Raw genomic sequence first — 16,299 nt, 5'->3', positions numbered from 1 at the left:
ATATAGGTTTCTCAAGAGGCAGGTCAGGTGGTCTGGTATTCCCATCTCCTTCAGAAATTTCCACAGTTTATTGTGATCCACACAGTCAAAGGCTTTGGCATAGTCAATAAAGCAGAAATAGATGTTTTCCTGGAACTCTCTTGCTTTTTCCATGATCCAGCGGATGTTGGCAATTTGATCTCTGGTTGCTCTGCCTTTTCTAAAACCAGCTTGAACATCTGGAAGTTCACAGTTCACGTATTGCTGAAGCCTGGCATGGAGAATTTTGAGCATTACTTTACTAGCATGTGAGATGAGTGCAACTGTGCGGTAGTTTGCGCATTCTTTGGCATTGCCTTTCTTTGGGATTGGACACATGCATTTTTACCAGGTTTATGTAATTTTATTAAAGGGCCTCATTTTCCCCAGTAAGATGTTCCCAAGAAATAGCAGCTCTAGAACAATTATGCTGCATTGAGTATTTTATATGCATTAGCCTACTTATCCATCACAACAACCTAATATTCTAGGTAATTTTAGTCACATTTTAAAGATGAGAAAATAATTTAATTAGAGAAATTAAGTAACTATCCAGAGGTCACAAGAACCAAGACCTGAACCCAGGCTAGCTGACTTCAGAGCCTTAACTGTTACTCTTTACTGCCTTGAAAGATAAACCCACGTTTGGAGACAGAGGGTGAGCAAATACACAGCATACTGCCACGCTTCTTGCCACCGTGCTCAGTTGTGACAAATCCAGAAGTGGTGATGCCTTGGCCAAGTTGTTAACCTCTGTGTGCCCAGTCTCCTTATCTGGCATGTAACCCAAACTGACTTAATTTTTAAGTTCTCAGCTACCACCTATTAGTGAGGTATGGTGCCCTCCATAGCCCACTCTCTGTAGTTAAGGTAGTTTTATCACAGCCCACAGTTAGTTAGGGGGCTACCCTGGTGGCTCAGACAGTAAAAGAATCTGCAATGCTGGAGACCCAGATTTGATCTCTGAGTTGGGAAGATCTCCTGGAGAAGGGAATGGCTACCCACTCCAGTATTCTTGCCTGGAGAAATCCATGAACAGAGGAGCCTGGCAGGCTACAGTCCATGGGGTCACAAAGGGTCAGACATGACTGAGTGTCTAACAGTGCATTTGGATAAGGTCAATTTGATATACTTCATGGACTTCCAACCTTATTAATCCTCTCCTGCAATTATCTGTATAATCATAAGTCATAAGGCACATTTCCAAGCATTTGTCTTATTTAATTATACCAAAACCCTTGATATGGGCAAATGGGGACTGAAGGCCTGTTAAGTGACTTAGTCACAGCCACACATCCAGCCTGTTTGTCTCATACTCATCTGGGTTGACACCTGCCTTTATTATTCTCTATATGCTCACTCAATTTAGTTGTCTCCTGAGAAGGTCACATTTAGGATGGTGACCGTGCTGCTGAGGTGTTCATCTGGCGTTATCCATGCCTCTTCTACTTCCCTCTGTGAGGCCAAATTTGGGTTTCCAGCTCAATTCAGTTGCCCTGTTTGGCTGACCACATGTGAGCAATTCTATTGCTCCACTGATAGAGAGGGCAGAAAGCACATAGTTGGGGAGAAAGAAACGCTGGATTAGGAGTCAGAAGAACTGGTATCTAGACCTGGTTCTGGCCCTCTGCAGCTGTATATGTGGCTTTGGACATGTCACTTGCTTCCTCTGGGCTTCAGTTTGCTAAAGTGTAAGTAAAGATCAGATGGATACAGTGAAAGACAGTGCTGAGGCAGAAAGAATAATCCCTCCTTTTCCCTCCAAGAACTTTGCTTCCCAGTTCTTCAGTCACACGTGGATTTAGCTCTCCTGCAGAAAGAAGATGAAAGGAATCTTATCTTCCCCCTCTCTCACTATGTCTCTCTTTCTATGGAACCTCTAGAGGGGCTGTTCCATGGATGGGCCCAATGCATCAGGAAAATATCAGATATGTTTTTTAAAAGTATGGACAGAAAGTGGAGGAAAAGCCATCATATAAATTAACAGAAGTTCTAAGATCTGAATAAGAAGTCAATAATAAATCAAACCTGCGTCTCTTAAGTCTGCACTGGCAGGCAGGGTCTTTACCACTCATACCACCTGGGAAGCCCAATAATTCTGAAGTAAATAAGAATAATATGGAGTAAATGAAAATGGAAAGCGTAAAATAGTGGTTCTCAACTGGGGATGTCCACCCCCAGGGGATACTTGGCAACACCTGGAGACATTTTTGGTTGGTGCAACTGGCAAGGGGTGAGGACTAGGGGAGTCAGCTACTGGCATCTAGTGGGTTGAGGCCAAGGTTGCTACTAAACATCCTGCAGTGCACAGGACAGCCGCTCACAACAAAGAATTACCTCCTTGTATTAGTTTTCTAGTGCTGCTGTAACAAATACCATAGTCCGATTGGCTTAAACAACACAAATTTACTTTCTCACAATTGTAGGTTTGAAGTCTAAGGTCAAGGGGGTTTTTTGGGGGGGTTGGGGCAGGGGATAGGGACTGAGAGCTGGGATTTGGTTTCTTCCAAGGCCTCTCTCCTTGCAAATGACTGCCTTCTCCCTGTGTCCTCACATGGTCTTCCCTCTATGTATGTATCTGAATCTCCTCTTCTAATAAAGATACCAGTCATTGGTCCAGTGGCTAACACTTAGCACTCCCAACGCAAGAGGCCCAGGTTCAACCCGTGGTTGGAGAACTAAGATCCCACATGCCACAACTAAAGACCCGGCACAGCTAAATAAATAAATACTTTTTTTTTTTAATGATACCAGTCATATTGGATTGGACCCACTTTAATGACCTCATTTTAATTTAACTACATTTTTAAAGACTTATTTGGGCTTCCCAAATGAGTGGTAAAGAACCCACCTGCCAATGCAGGAGACATAAGAGACATGGGTTCAATCCCTGGGTCAGGAAGATTTCCTGGAGGAGGGCATGGCAACCCACTCCAGTATTCTTGCCTGGAGAATCCCATGGACAGAGGAGCCTGACAGGCTGCAGTCCATAGGGTCACAGAGTCAGACACAACTGAAGTGACTTGGCACGCAAAGAACTATTTATGTCCAAACAGAATAACTCACATTATGAGGCACTGGAGGTTAAGACTTCAATATGATTTTTGGAGAGATACAATTCAGCCTTTAATATAGCCCCAAAAGTCAATAGTGCCAAGGGTAAAGAAATCTTGCAAAACATTGGAGATACTGGTAAATATTAGAGTAGGATGGTAAAGTTTTTGTAAAATTAAAGGCTTTTTAAATTTCTCTAATGGCTGAGCTGAAATTCCTCCTTTAATGTATTTTTGATGCCTCCTCTGTTGATGTTACTATCACTCTCTCTCCTCTTTAGACTGGAGCCCATCGGTGCAGCTGCCAGTAAGGAATACTCTCTGGAGAAAAACTTGGAGAAAATGAAGTTAGACTGGGTTAACATGACGTTCAACTTTGTGAAGTACAGGGACACTGTGAGTCTCATCCAACAGTTCAATCCCCTGAGAGCAGCCCATTTATTATGTAGTAAATTACAGAAGGGATTCATTTCAAAATTGCAAGAGAATTAGGAAGAAGGATCTCTAATCTGTCTTAAAAATTTTTATTGATACATAGTTTGTAAGTTTAAAGTATATAACGTGTTGATTTAATACTTTTACATATTGCACTATGATTACCAGCCAATATGATTACCATTAACACCCCTATCATGTCACATACCTACCCTTTCCTTTTTGTGGTAGGATAGCTAAGGTCTAGTCTTAGCAGCTTTGAAGTTTTTAATACAGTATTGTTGTCTATAACCACTATGCTGTTGCATTAGATTGTTTCCTCCTGTCTGCCTTCCTGTGCCAGTCAGCCTTCCTTCCAGACACCATGGAGGGATGCATTTTCAAATGAGAAAAGCCTTTTAATTCAGAGCAACAAGCTTTCTGTTGAAAAGGAGCTGAACAGCCTCCTGAATTAGCATCTCCCAGGGAAGGCACCCCAGGTCCCTCAGAAATATAACTGAGGTAGACAGTGCTCAGCACTTCTCAAGTGTTATTAAGTGCAGGAATCACCTGAGAGTCTTTCTAAACTGGAGGTTCTGATCCAGCAAGTTTAAGCTGGGTCCCGAGGTTCTGCAATTCCAGCAAGCCCCCAAGTAATATTGAAGCTGTGGTCTCTGGACCACATTTTGAAGAGGAAGGCTGTACACTTTCTTTTCACATAAACCTGAAGGGTTTGCTCAGCCATCTTCAGATGCTGGCTTGTTCTTGGGTTGGGCCATGAGAAGGAGAGCTTGCTGCTTAGGTGAGGCAACAGGCAGAAACTCATATAATGCAGGGCATCGGCTCTTTCAGCAGTGCATCTCAACCCTGGTACTCTTTCCGGTCACTCAATTCCAATGTGCATGTGTTGAGGGTGGCTGGGGAGGGTTTCCACACTACCGTGCAGTATATGACACCAGTTGGGTGCCTTACAATTCAATTCAATTGTAAGCAGACACTATCTACCCAGAGATTCCATAGGTTAAGACTACAAGACTGCCAGTTCCCCTCACCCCTGACTTCAGATGCCAGTCTCAAGCCCAGGTTATCGTGCTTCTGACCAACCAGCTATAGATTGGAGGTCCCTCCTTGGGTTGATTTAATTTGTTAGAACTCAGAAACAGTTTACTTAATAGATCACTGGATTATTATAGGACATAAGACCCAGGAACAGCCAGATGGAATGCCTCAGGCAAGGTATGGGGAAGGGGTGTGGCACTTCCATGCTCTCTTTGAGCGTGCCACTCACCCAGATCTCAGGTTCTCATGTTCTCACTCAGAAGCTCTCTGACCACTCTCCTTTTGAGTTTTTATAAAGGCTTCATTACTTTGGCATAACTGACTAAATCATTGGCCATTGGTAATTGAACTCAGTCTCCATCCCTATTCCCCTGCCAGGAGACAAGTTGGTGGACTAAAAGTTCCAACCCTCTAACCACTCTCCTGACTCTCCTGACAACCAACTCCCCACCTTAGATGTGGTACAAAAGCCACCTCATTAAGCAAACAAAATCTCTGTCATCCCTTAGGAAATTCCAAGGGTTTTAGGAGTTGTGCAAACAACAGGGACAGAGGCCAAATATCTGTCTTACTATAAATCACAACATCACTCTGGCCTGGAATTCTGTATTTTTAAGGCACCCCTGACTTTTTTTTTATTCTCCTTGCTATTCTTTGGAACTCTGCATTCAGATGCTTATATCTTTCCTTTTCTCCTTTGCTTTTCACTTCTCTTCTTTTCACAGCTATTTGTAAGGCCTCCTCAGACAGCCATTTTGCTTTTTTGCATTTCTTTTTCTTGGGGATGGTCTTCATCCCTGTCTCCTGTACAAGAAAATTAGAGATACTAAGGGTAAATTTCATGCAAAGATGGGCTCGATAAGGGACAGAAATGGTATGGATCTAACAGAAGCAGAAGATATTAAGAAGAGGTGGCAAGAATATTCAAAAGAACTGTACAAAAAAGATCTTCATGACCCAGATAATCACAATGGTGTGATGACTCACCTAGAGCTAGACATCTTGGAATGTGAAGTCAAGTGGGCCCTAGAAAGCATCACTACAAACAAAGCTAGTGGAGGTAATGGAATCCCAGTGGAGCTATTTCAAATCCTGAAAGATGATGCTGTGAAAGTGCTGCACTCAATATGCCAGCAAATTTGGAAAACTCAGCAGTGGCCACAGGACTGGAAAAGGTCAGTTTTCATTCCAATACCAAAGAAAGGCAATGCCAAAGAATGCTCAAACTACCGCACAGTTGCACTCATCTCACATGCTAGTAAAGTAATGCTCAAAATTCTCCAAGCCAGGTTTCAGCAATACATGAACCGTGAACTTCCAGATGTTCAAGCTGGTTTTAGAAAAGGCAGAGGAACCAGAAATCAAATTGCCAACATCCGCTGGATGATGGGAAAAGTAAGAGAGTTCCAGAAAAATATCTACTTCTGCTTCATTAGCTATGCCAAAGCCTTTGACTGTGTGGATCACAAAAACTATGGAAAATTCTGAAAGAGATGGGAATACCAGACCACCTGACCTGCCTCTTGAGAAACCTATATGCAGGTCAGGAAGCAACAGTTAGAACTGGACATGGAACAATGGACTGGTTCCAAATAGGAAAAGGAGTATGTCAAGACTGTATATTGTCACCCTGCTTATTTAAATTATATGCAGAGTACATCATGAGAAACGCTGGGCTGGAAGAAGCATAAGCTGGAATCAAGACTGCTGGGAGAAATATCAATAACCTCAGATATGCAGATGACACCACCCTTATGGCAGAAAGTGAAGAAGAAATAAAATGCCTCTTTTTGAAAGTGAAAGAGGAGAGTGGAAAAGTTGGCTTAAAGCTCAACATTCAGAAAACGAAGATCATGGCATCTGTCCCCATCACTTCATGGGAAATAGATGGGGAAACAGTGGAAACAGTGTCAGACTTTATCTTTTTGGGCTCCAAAATCCCTGCAGATGGTGACTGCAGCCATGAAATTAAAAGACGCTTACTCCTTGGAAGGAAAGTTATGACCAACCTAGATAGCATATTGAAGAGCAGAGATATTACTTTGCCAACAAAGGTCCGTCTAGTCAAGGCTATGGTTTTTCCAGTGGTCATGTATGGATGTGAGAGTTGAACTGTGGAGACAGCTGAGCACCGAAGAATTGATGCTTTTGAACTGTGGTGTTGGAGAAGACTCTTGAGAGTCCCTTGGACTGCAAGGAGATCCAACCAGTCCATTCTGAAGGAGATCAGTCCTGGGATTTCTCTGGAAGGACTGATGCTAAAGCTGAAACTCCAGTATTTTGGCCACCTCATGCGAAGATTTGACTCACTGGAAAAGACTCTGATGCTGGGAGGGATTGGGGGCAGGAGGAGAAGGGGACGACAGAGGATGAGATGGCTGGATGGCATCACTGACTCCATGGCCGTGAGTCTGAGTGAACTCCGGGAGATGGTGATGGACAGGGAGGCCTGGCGTGCTGCGATTCATGGGGTCACAAAGAGTCCGACATGACGGAGCAACTGAACTGAACTGAACTGAGGAGTTAAGTTGAGGAACCTGATAACAGCTCAGTTACTTCTGGCCAGTCATCAGAGTTTTTATTGAAGTAACTATAGACAATGGTCAACAGCAGAGTGAGAATCAAGGTACCACTTTATTAAATAGCTGGACACACCTCCCACTACAGAGCTACTGGTAAAAGGTGGATGAGAAAATATATTCTAGCTCCAAAGTAACCAGCCATATATAAACCTGAAGGAATTGAAAACAGAGTGAGAAAGACCAGACCTACCACAGGAGACAGCCCCTATCAGCTTGCTTGTCACATGGCCCAAGAAGAAAAGTCCATCTACAAGGACTAACTTTTAAGACATAGTAACCCTCACTAGTAAAATATGCCAAATAATTATTGAGTCAGAGGTTCCCAAACTTTCTTGGTTCATGGTGCTGTTGGTATCTGAGTACTTTTAAAATGGTTCCCTCCCTAGTCCAAAAGAAATACTTAACAGCTTTGTTTATGAAGTAACTGAGTTCAGACAACTTAAATATTTGTGCCCCATCAACTTAATAACTGAAAAAAGTATATATAAACTAAAAGAAAATATTTGTATTTTATTTTAAAATCAGTTCAGTTCAGTTCAGTCACTCAGTCATGTCTGACTCTTTTCGACCCCATGAATCACAGCACACCAGGCCTCCCTGTCCATCACCATCTCCCGGAGTTCACTCAGACTCAACTCCATCGAGTCAGTGATGCCATCCAGCTATCTCATCCTCTGTCGTCCCCTTCTCCTGCCCCCAATCCCTCCCAGCATCAGAGTCTTTGCCAATGAGTAAACTCTTCTCATGAGGTGGCCAAAGTACTGGAGTTTCAGCTTTACCATCATTCCTTCCAAAGAAATCCCACAGCTGATCTCCTTCAGAATGGACTGGTTGTATCTCCTTGCAGTCCAAGGGACTCTCGAGAGTCTTCTCCAACACCACAGTTCAAACGCATCAATTCTTTGGCACTCAGCCTTCTTCACAGTCCAACTCTCACATCCATACATGACCACAGGAAAAACCATAGCCTTGACTAGACAGACCTTCGTCGGCAAAGTAATGTCTCTGCTTTTGAATATGCTATCTAGATTGCTCATAACTTTTCTTCCAAGAAGTAAGAGTCTTTTAATTTCATGGCTGCAGTCACCATCTGCAGTGATTTTGGAGCCCCCAAAATAAAGTCTGACACTGTTTCTACTGTTTCCCCATCTATTTCCCATGAAGTGATGGGACCGGATGCCATGATCTTCATTTTCTGAATGTTCACCTTTAAGCCAACTTTTTCATTCTCCTCTTTCACTTTCATCAAGAGGTTTTTGAGTTCCTCTTCACTTTCTGCCATAAGGGTGGTGTCATCTGCATATCTGAGGTTATTGATATTTCTCCCAGCAATCTTGATTCCAGCTTATGCTTCTTCCAGCCCAGCGTTTCTCATGATGTACTCTGCATATAAGTTAAATAAGCAGGGTGACAATATACAGCCTTGACGCACTCCTTTTCCTATTTGGAAGCAGTCTGTTGTTCCATGTCCAGTTATAACTGTTGCTTCCTGACCTGCATACAGATTTCTCAAGAGGCAGGTCAGGTGGTCTGGTATTCCCATCTCTTTCAGAATTCTCCACAGTTTATTGTGATCCACACAGTCAAAGGCTTAGGCATAGTCAATAAAGCAGAAATAGATGTTTTTCTGGAACTCTCTTGCTTTTTCCATGATCCAGTGGATGTTGGCAATTTGATTTCTGGTCCCTCTGCCTTTTCTAAAACCAGCTTGAACATCAGGAAGTTCATGGTTCACATATTGTTGAAGTCTGGCTTCGAGAATTTTGGGCATTAGTTTACTAGCATGTGAAATGAGTGCAATTGTGTGGTAGTTTGGGCATTCTTTGGCATTGCCTTTCTTTGGAATTGGAATGAAAACTGACCTTTTCCAGTCCTGTGGCCACTGCTGAGTTTTCCAAATTTCCTGGCATATTGAGTGCAGCACTTTCACAGCATCATATTTCAGGGTTTGAAATAGCTCCACTGGAATTCCATCACCTCCACTAGCTTTGTTTGTAGTGATGCTTTCTAAGGCCCACTTGACTTCACATTCCGGGATGTCTGGCTCTAGATGAGTGATCACACCATCGTGATTATCCGAGTCGTGAAGATCTTTTTTATACCGTTCTTCTGTGTATTCTTGCCACCTCTTCTTAATATCTTTTGCTTCTGTTAGGTCCGTACGATTTCTGTCCTTTACCGAGCCCATCTTTGCATGAACTCTTCCCTTGGTATCTCTAATTTTCTTGAAGAGATCTCTAGTCTTTCCCATTCTGTTGTTTTCCTCGATTTCTTTGCATTGATCGCTAAAGAAGGCTTTCTTATCTCTTCTTGCTATTCTTTGGAATTCTGCATTAAGATGCTTATATCTTTCCTTTTCTCCTTTGCTTTTTGCTTCTCTTCTTTCCACAGCTATTTGTAAGGCCTCCCCAGACAGCCATTTTGCTTTTTTGCACATCTTTTCCATGGGGATGGTCTTGATCCCTGTCTCCTGTACAATGTCACGAACCTCATTCCATAGTTCATCAGGCACTCTATCTATCAGATCTAGGCCCTTAAATCTATTCTCACTTCCACTGTATAATCATAAGGGATTTGATTTAGGTCATACCTGAATGGTCTAGCGGTTTTCCCTACTTTCTTCAATTTAAGTCTGAATTTGGCAATAAGGAGTTCATGATCTGAGCCACAGTCAGCTCCCGGTCTTGTTTTTGCTGACTGTATAGAGCTTCTCCATCTTTGGCTGCAAAGAATATAATCAATCTGATTTTGGTGTTGACCATCTGGTGATGTCCATGTGTAGAGTCTTCTCTTGTGTTGTTGGAAGAGGGTGTTTGCTATGACCAGTGCATTTTCTTGACAAAACTCTATTAGTTTGCCCTACTTCATTCCGCATTCCAAGGCCAAATTTGCCTGTTACTCCAGGTGTTTCTTGACTTCCTACTTTTGCATTCCAGTCCTCTATAATGAAAAGGACATCTTTTTTGGGTGTTAGTTCTACAAGGTCTTGTAGGTTTTCATAGAACCATTCAACTTCAGCTTCTTCAGCATTACTGGTTGGGGCATAGACTTGGATAACTGTGATATTGAATGGTTTGCCTTGGAAATGAACAGAGATCATTCTGTTGTTTTTGAGATTGCATCCAAGTACTGCATTTCGGACTCTTTTGTTGACCACGATGGCTACTCCATTTCTTCTGAGGGATTCCTGCCCGCAGTAGTAGATATAATGGTCATCTGAGTTAAATTCACCCATTCCAGTCCATTTTAGTTCGCTGATTCCTAGAATGTCAATGTTCACTCTTGCCATCTCCTGTTTGACCACTTCCAATTTGCCTTGATTCATGGACCTGACATTCCAGGTTCCTATGCAATATTGCTCTTTACAGCATTGGACTTTGTTTCTATCACCAGTCACATCCCCAGCTGGGTATTGTTTTTGCTTTGGCTCCATCCCTTCATACTTTCTGGAGTTATTTCTCCACTGATCTCCAGTAGCATATTGGACACCTACTGACCTGGGGAGTTCCTCATTCAGTATCCTATCATTTTGCCTTTTCCTACTGTTCCTGGGGTTCTCAAGGCAAGAATACTGAAGTGCTTTGCCATTCCCTTCTCCAGTGGACCACATTCTGTCAGACTTCTCTACCATGACCTGCCCGTCTTGGATGGCCTCATGGGCATGGCTTGGTTTCATTGAGTTAGACAAGGCTGTGGTCCTAGTGTGATTAGATTGACTAGTTTTCTGTGAGTATGGTTTCAGTGTGTCTGCCCTCTGATGCCCTCTTGCAACACCTACCATTTTACTTGGGTTTTTCTTACCTTGGGCGTGGGGTATCTCTTCATGGCTGCTCCAGCAAAGTGCACCTGCTGCTCCTTATCTTGGATGAAGGGTATCTCCTCACCGCCACCCTTCCTGACCCTCAATGTGGGATAGCTCCTCTAGGCCCTCCTGCATAACTGAAGTTATTTGCTGTGAGTTTGCTGTAGTGCCCTGGGGCACATGGTTTGGGAATCAAACCTAATCTATGCAGATTAACAGTTGATTCTACCTGAGGGAGCCAGGAAAGCAAGTGAACAGAAAATCAGAAACACAGAGAAGAGGACAGAACTCTTTCTCCTCCAGACAGCAGATACTAGTTGCAGATCTAGGTTTGGACCACATTTGATTTCTGCAAAGGAGGTATAAAAGTCTTTAAGAATATTTTCAACGTAGAAAATAGAAAACTGTCTCTCCTATAAGACATAGTGTCCCACAGAGGTGGAGATCTGAGCTGTGAGTCCTTTGGGGATCAGTATGAAGTTGTGGGAAAGAGGTCTGATTTTAACAGGGTGGGTCATTTTTTGCAGGATACAAGCATCTTGTGTGCAGTTGATGACATTCAGCTGTTACTTGATGATCACGTGATAAAAACCCAGACCATGTGTGGCTCTCCATTTGTCAAACCAATAGAAACTGAATGCCGGGTAAGAGGAAATGAGATTGAACGTTTTGTGATGGCCCATTAGGCTCTGGCTTTCTTGGAGGAACAGAAAGTTTTTGTTTTGTTTTTACTTTTTGACCATACCATGAGGCATGTAGAACCTTAGTTCCCCAACCAGGGATCTAACCCACGCCCCCAGTGGAAGCATGGAGTCTTAACCACTGGACTGCAAGGAAGTCCTAAAAGAAGATTTTTAAATTCAATTAAAAAGAAAACCCACTTTCTCTTGATAAAAAGCAGCAACAACAAAAGACTGAAAGTGTGTCCAACTTGTTATGATCCCATGGACTGTAGCCCAACCAGACTCCTCTGTCCATGGAATTCTCCAGGCAAGAATGCTGGATTGAGTTGCCATTTCCTTCTCATGGGGATCTTCCCCACCCATGGATTAAACCTGGGTCTCCCATGTTGTAGGCAGACTCTTTACCAAGTGAGCCACCAGGGAAGCTTATAAAGACTGAAAGCAATAACCAAGTAAGCCTTTGTAATAGTTCGGTAGACTGAGGTTTTGTGACAGTCTGCTAAAAGAGAAGATAAGTGTTTTGAGTACACCAAACAAAGATACATTTGCAAAGTATCTTATCGGTTTTAGAAATCTAGAATGTAAATTACTGGAGGTTAGCCTCCTTTGTAGAAGTAGAATAGGCTAAGGACAGAGACTCAAGCCAGACTGTCTGTGTTCAAATTCTGACTCTGTCCGTCATTGGTTGTGTGACTTTAGACCAGTTACTTGAATATGTCAGTTTCTGCATCTGTAAAGTAAGTTTTATAATAATATCTCCCTCATGAATCTGTTGGATTAAATTGGTTTTCACATACATAAAGCACTTGGACCATCACTTGGCACAGAGTAAGCCTTAAAACTATTATTGTTGTTGTTTTTTAAGATGACCCTGAAAATCAGGATATTTTTAAAATTCCTTTTTAGGCTTGTTTTTTCTTAATTATTATTATTCTTTTTTAGACTTTTTTGTTATTATTCCTTGTTTTTTATTATTCCTGTTTTTTATTATTTTATTAACTTTTTAACTATCTCTTTCAAGATGCTTTCCAGTGTAAATTTTTTAAACAAGCTTGTAGCAGAGCTGACGCTTTCAGTTAATTAGCAGCATTGTTGTTGTTGTGATTATTCCACTAGGAACTCAATAAGGATAAGGAATCTTGTTTTCTCTTTCATTGCTATATCCACTTTGCCTACAAGAGTGACCAGGACATAGGGGTCACTCAGCAAGTATTTGTGGAACGAGTGAATGACTGAATAAGTTAATGAATGCATCCATTTGTTTAGTCAGTGGGTCTGTGACGCATAGTGGCATGTTAATGATTCAGATGTGAAATGCTAAATTTGCAGAAATGGGAAGAAAAACTAGTTCGTGTTCAGGAAATTTTGGATGCCTGGTTAAAGTGCCAAGCCACTTGGCTGTACCTGGAACCAATCTTCAGTTCAGAGGACATCATAGCCCAGATGCCAGAAGAAGGCAGGAAATTTGCCATCGTTGATAATTACTGGAAATCACTTATGTCCCAAGCTGTGAGTTTTCACTCCCTAGCACATCTCACCATTACAAATGTGGGATGCCATATAGGTGTTCCTCATTATTCAATCCTACCATGTCCCTTGAAATCTATAAGTAAACTGGATTTTACCTAAGCTGATTTTTGCAAATACAATATCTTTATAATTTTTATATTTCTGGTTATTTGTTATTAAAAATTAAAACATGGGAATAGGAAATATGAAAATTAGTGGCCTTTTGAAGTCCCAACTTCATAGAGGTAACTATTTAAATTTGGATAATTTAGCTCCCATTCCTCATGAGATATAAGACTTTATTTGTTACAGGATAATGTGCTAAAGCTTATAAATCGAAATAATTTTAGAATTCAAATAATTCACTATATTCAGTTACTCAGTTATTTAACTGAGGGGACAAGAGCAGATAAGTATAGAATATCATGGTCTGATTCCACAATCCCAGTAGTTAAAATATAATTGGCCTTGTTGCTTTGAGGTGCCCAACCCCGGCCCATTCAGTCATGGCCAGAGCAAAAGGGTACTGTTATGAGCAGTCACCCTTGTGGGATTAGGAGGTGATTAGGCTAGGAGGGTCATTAATCGTTAGTCACACACTCATTACAGCAATCAGTCTCAGAATCTGGGAACCTCTTGATGATTATCACCTTTTTATGGAATCCAGGTGAAAGATACCAGGGTTTTGATGGCAGCGGACCAGCCACGGATGGCTGAGAGACTTCAAGAAGCCAACCTTCTGTTGGAGGACATCCAGAAAGGGCTAAATGATTACTTGGAGAAGAAGAGACTGTTTTTTCCCAGGTATCTAGTATTGTTCTCTTGTTTGAATTTGCCCTCTTGACCCATATATTGGTAGAATTACATTTTTTTTTTATACTGAGAGTTGGCTTCTACTCATCTGTTCCATGAGCTTCTCTGATGGCTCAGTCGGTAAAGAATCCACCTGCAGTGTGGAGACCTGGGTTCAGTCTCTGGGTTGGGAAGATCTCCTAGAGGAGGGCATGGCAACTCACTTCAGTATTCTTGCCTGGAGAATCCCCATGGACAGAGGAGCCTGCCAGGCTACCATCCATAGGGTTGCAAAGAGTTGGACACAACTGAGCGACTAAGCACACACACACACACACACACACATCTATTCCTCTGCACATAAGTAGGCTCATTATTAATGTGCACTTATTTCCCACCTGTAACATTTTCTGAGAATAAGGAAAGATAAGGAAGTTTTCTTTCCTCCTGCCCAGTAGTTCTCAACACTGATTGCACATTAGAATCGCAGGGATTTTTAAAAATATAAGATCCCAGATCAGTATTGGAATCTCTGGGCAATGGAACCTTGGCATTGAAACTTTTTTCCTAAACTCTGCAGATGATTCTAAGCTGTAGACAAGGTTAAGAACCACTGCTTTGTTTAGATGTCTTTCAACTGATACCAACTCCTCACACACAGCCATATAAAACCCACATATACCAGCTTTCATCTTTTTTTTTTTTTTTTTGGCTCTGAGTCAAAACTGTCTCCAGTCTCTATGCCCTAGATGAAAAATGGTGAAGGGGAGTTGGCCTTAGATAAGGCCCTAGAAGTAGCTGGTGTTCACTAGAGTGTCATCTGCCTGTTGGGGAGTATCACTTTTGTTGGGAATAGAAGCTCTTAGAAGAGATTCCAGTAGCCATCTTGCTTTGCTTTGAAATAGGTTCTTCTTCCTATCAAATGATGAGCTGCTGGAGATATTGTCAGAGACAAAGGACCCTCTCCGGGTACAGCCACACTTGAAGAAGTGCTTTGAAGGAATTGCCAAGCTGGAGTTTACAGACAGTCTGGAGATTGTGGGCATGATCAGCTCAGAAAAAGAAATCGTTCCATTCAAACAGAAAATCTACCCAGCTCAAGCCAAAGTAATTCCATTTAGCCATTTTTGAGCTCTTTTCTTTATAACAGCCAAACAGAGAGAAGCAGATTATATGTTGGTTAAGCATTTAGACTCTGGTTTCAGACTGAGTGTGGAACATTTAGATTCCACAACTTAATGATGGGGTAACTTTGGGGCTTCCCTAATGGTTCAGCAGGTAAAGAATCTACCAGCAATACAGGAGACACAGGAGATGTGGGTTCGATCTCTGGGTCAGGAAGATCCTCTGGAGAAGGAAATGGCAACCAATCCAGTATTCTTGCCTGAAAAATCCCATGGGCAGAGGAGCCTGGTGGGCTACAGGCCAATGGGTCGCAGAGTCAGACATGACTGAGAGACTAAGCACGCAGCACCGCCAACTTTGGGGAACTAATCTTTCTGGGTCTGCTTGTTCATCTCTAAGATGGAGACTATACTGCAATTCACATGGCACCCTAAGTTTGTGGGAAATTTTCAATAAAACTTGATGTGGAGACAGTAGCAGGAACCAGATCCAAACAACTTACTGTTTAAATTCGCATGAGCAGATCTAAATTCAAAGAGATCCAGTCAGATCAATAAACTGTCCAGTAGGAGCAGGTGTTTTTAAAGGTCAATAATACATCATGGATATAATGCCATTTAACTCACTCTTTTTATACATGTGCCTTTATATAACGAGTAAAACGTAAGTTACTTCCACTCTTGCTGAACATGCCAGCACCTCACAGTAGAAGCAGACTAGCGTTCTTGGCCTTGCTTGGTAGACCATTTTTGCCAGACACCAGCTACCTCTGAAGTCAGCAGGTACAGTTACCTGAAACTCTAACACTGAATAATATGCTGCATATTCTAATTACCTGTAGAGATTCTAAAAACTCCTTTTGCCCTGGTTGCATCCCATACCAATCAAATCAGAATGTCTGGGAGTGGGGTTCAGGAATCCATAACTTTTAAAGAACTCCAGATGATGCCAATACCCAGCAAAGTTTGAGGACCGCTGGAATAATACAAGAATTAAAACTGTGCAATTAGAAATGGACAATTTATTTTATGAACTTGTAGACTGAAAAAATGTACCACCCAAAAGCTGAGTTCTGTTTTATTCAGCATACATTCTTAGAATGTCAAGTTAGGGAGGCAACATCTCAGGTAAGCCGGAGAAAACTGCTGGAGGTTGGAGGGGAGCCCAGGATATTTAGGAGTTTTGCAACTTCTGAATGTCAAAAGATTATTGTTAATGAAAGAAAACCAGATATCACAAGTTAAGGAATTGATTGCTTTTCT

At 42.0% G+C, this 16,299-nt stretch overlaps 1 protein-coding gene across 2 annotated transcripts in view; it reads left to right on the top strand.

The window, feature by feature from the left end:
• Positions 1-16,299, top strand: part of DNAH3 (dynein axonemal heavy chain 3) — a 249,628-nt gene that overhangs the window by 62,925 nt on the left and 170,404 nt on the right. For both annotated transcript variants that reach the window (XM_040257140.1, XM_040257147.1), the window contains exons 21-25: positions 3,353-3,467; positions 11,456-11,572; positions 12,941-13,120; positions 13,788-13,924; positions 14,818-15,019. In XM_040257140.1, the coding sequence (XP_040113074.1) occupies positions 3,353-3,467; positions 11,456-11,572; positions 12,941-13,120; positions 13,788-13,924; positions 14,818-15,019 (751 nt within the window). The remainder of the gene's footprint in view (positions 1-3,352; positions 3,468-11,455; positions 11,573-12,940; positions 13,121-13,787; positions 13,925-14,817; positions 15,020-16,299) is intronic.

This window comes from Oryx dammah, unplaced genomic scaffold (genome assembly GCF_014754425.2).
Source record: "Oryx dammah isolate SB20612 unplaced genomic scaffold, SCBI_Odam_1.1 HiC_scaffold_2, whole genome shotgun sequence".
NCBI lineage: Eukaryota > Metazoa > Chordata > Mammalia > Artiodactyla > Bovidae > Oryx > Oryx dammah.
The sequence above is the reverse complement of the archived record's forward strand: the minus strand, read 5'-3'. Positions and strand labels throughout refer to the sequence as shown.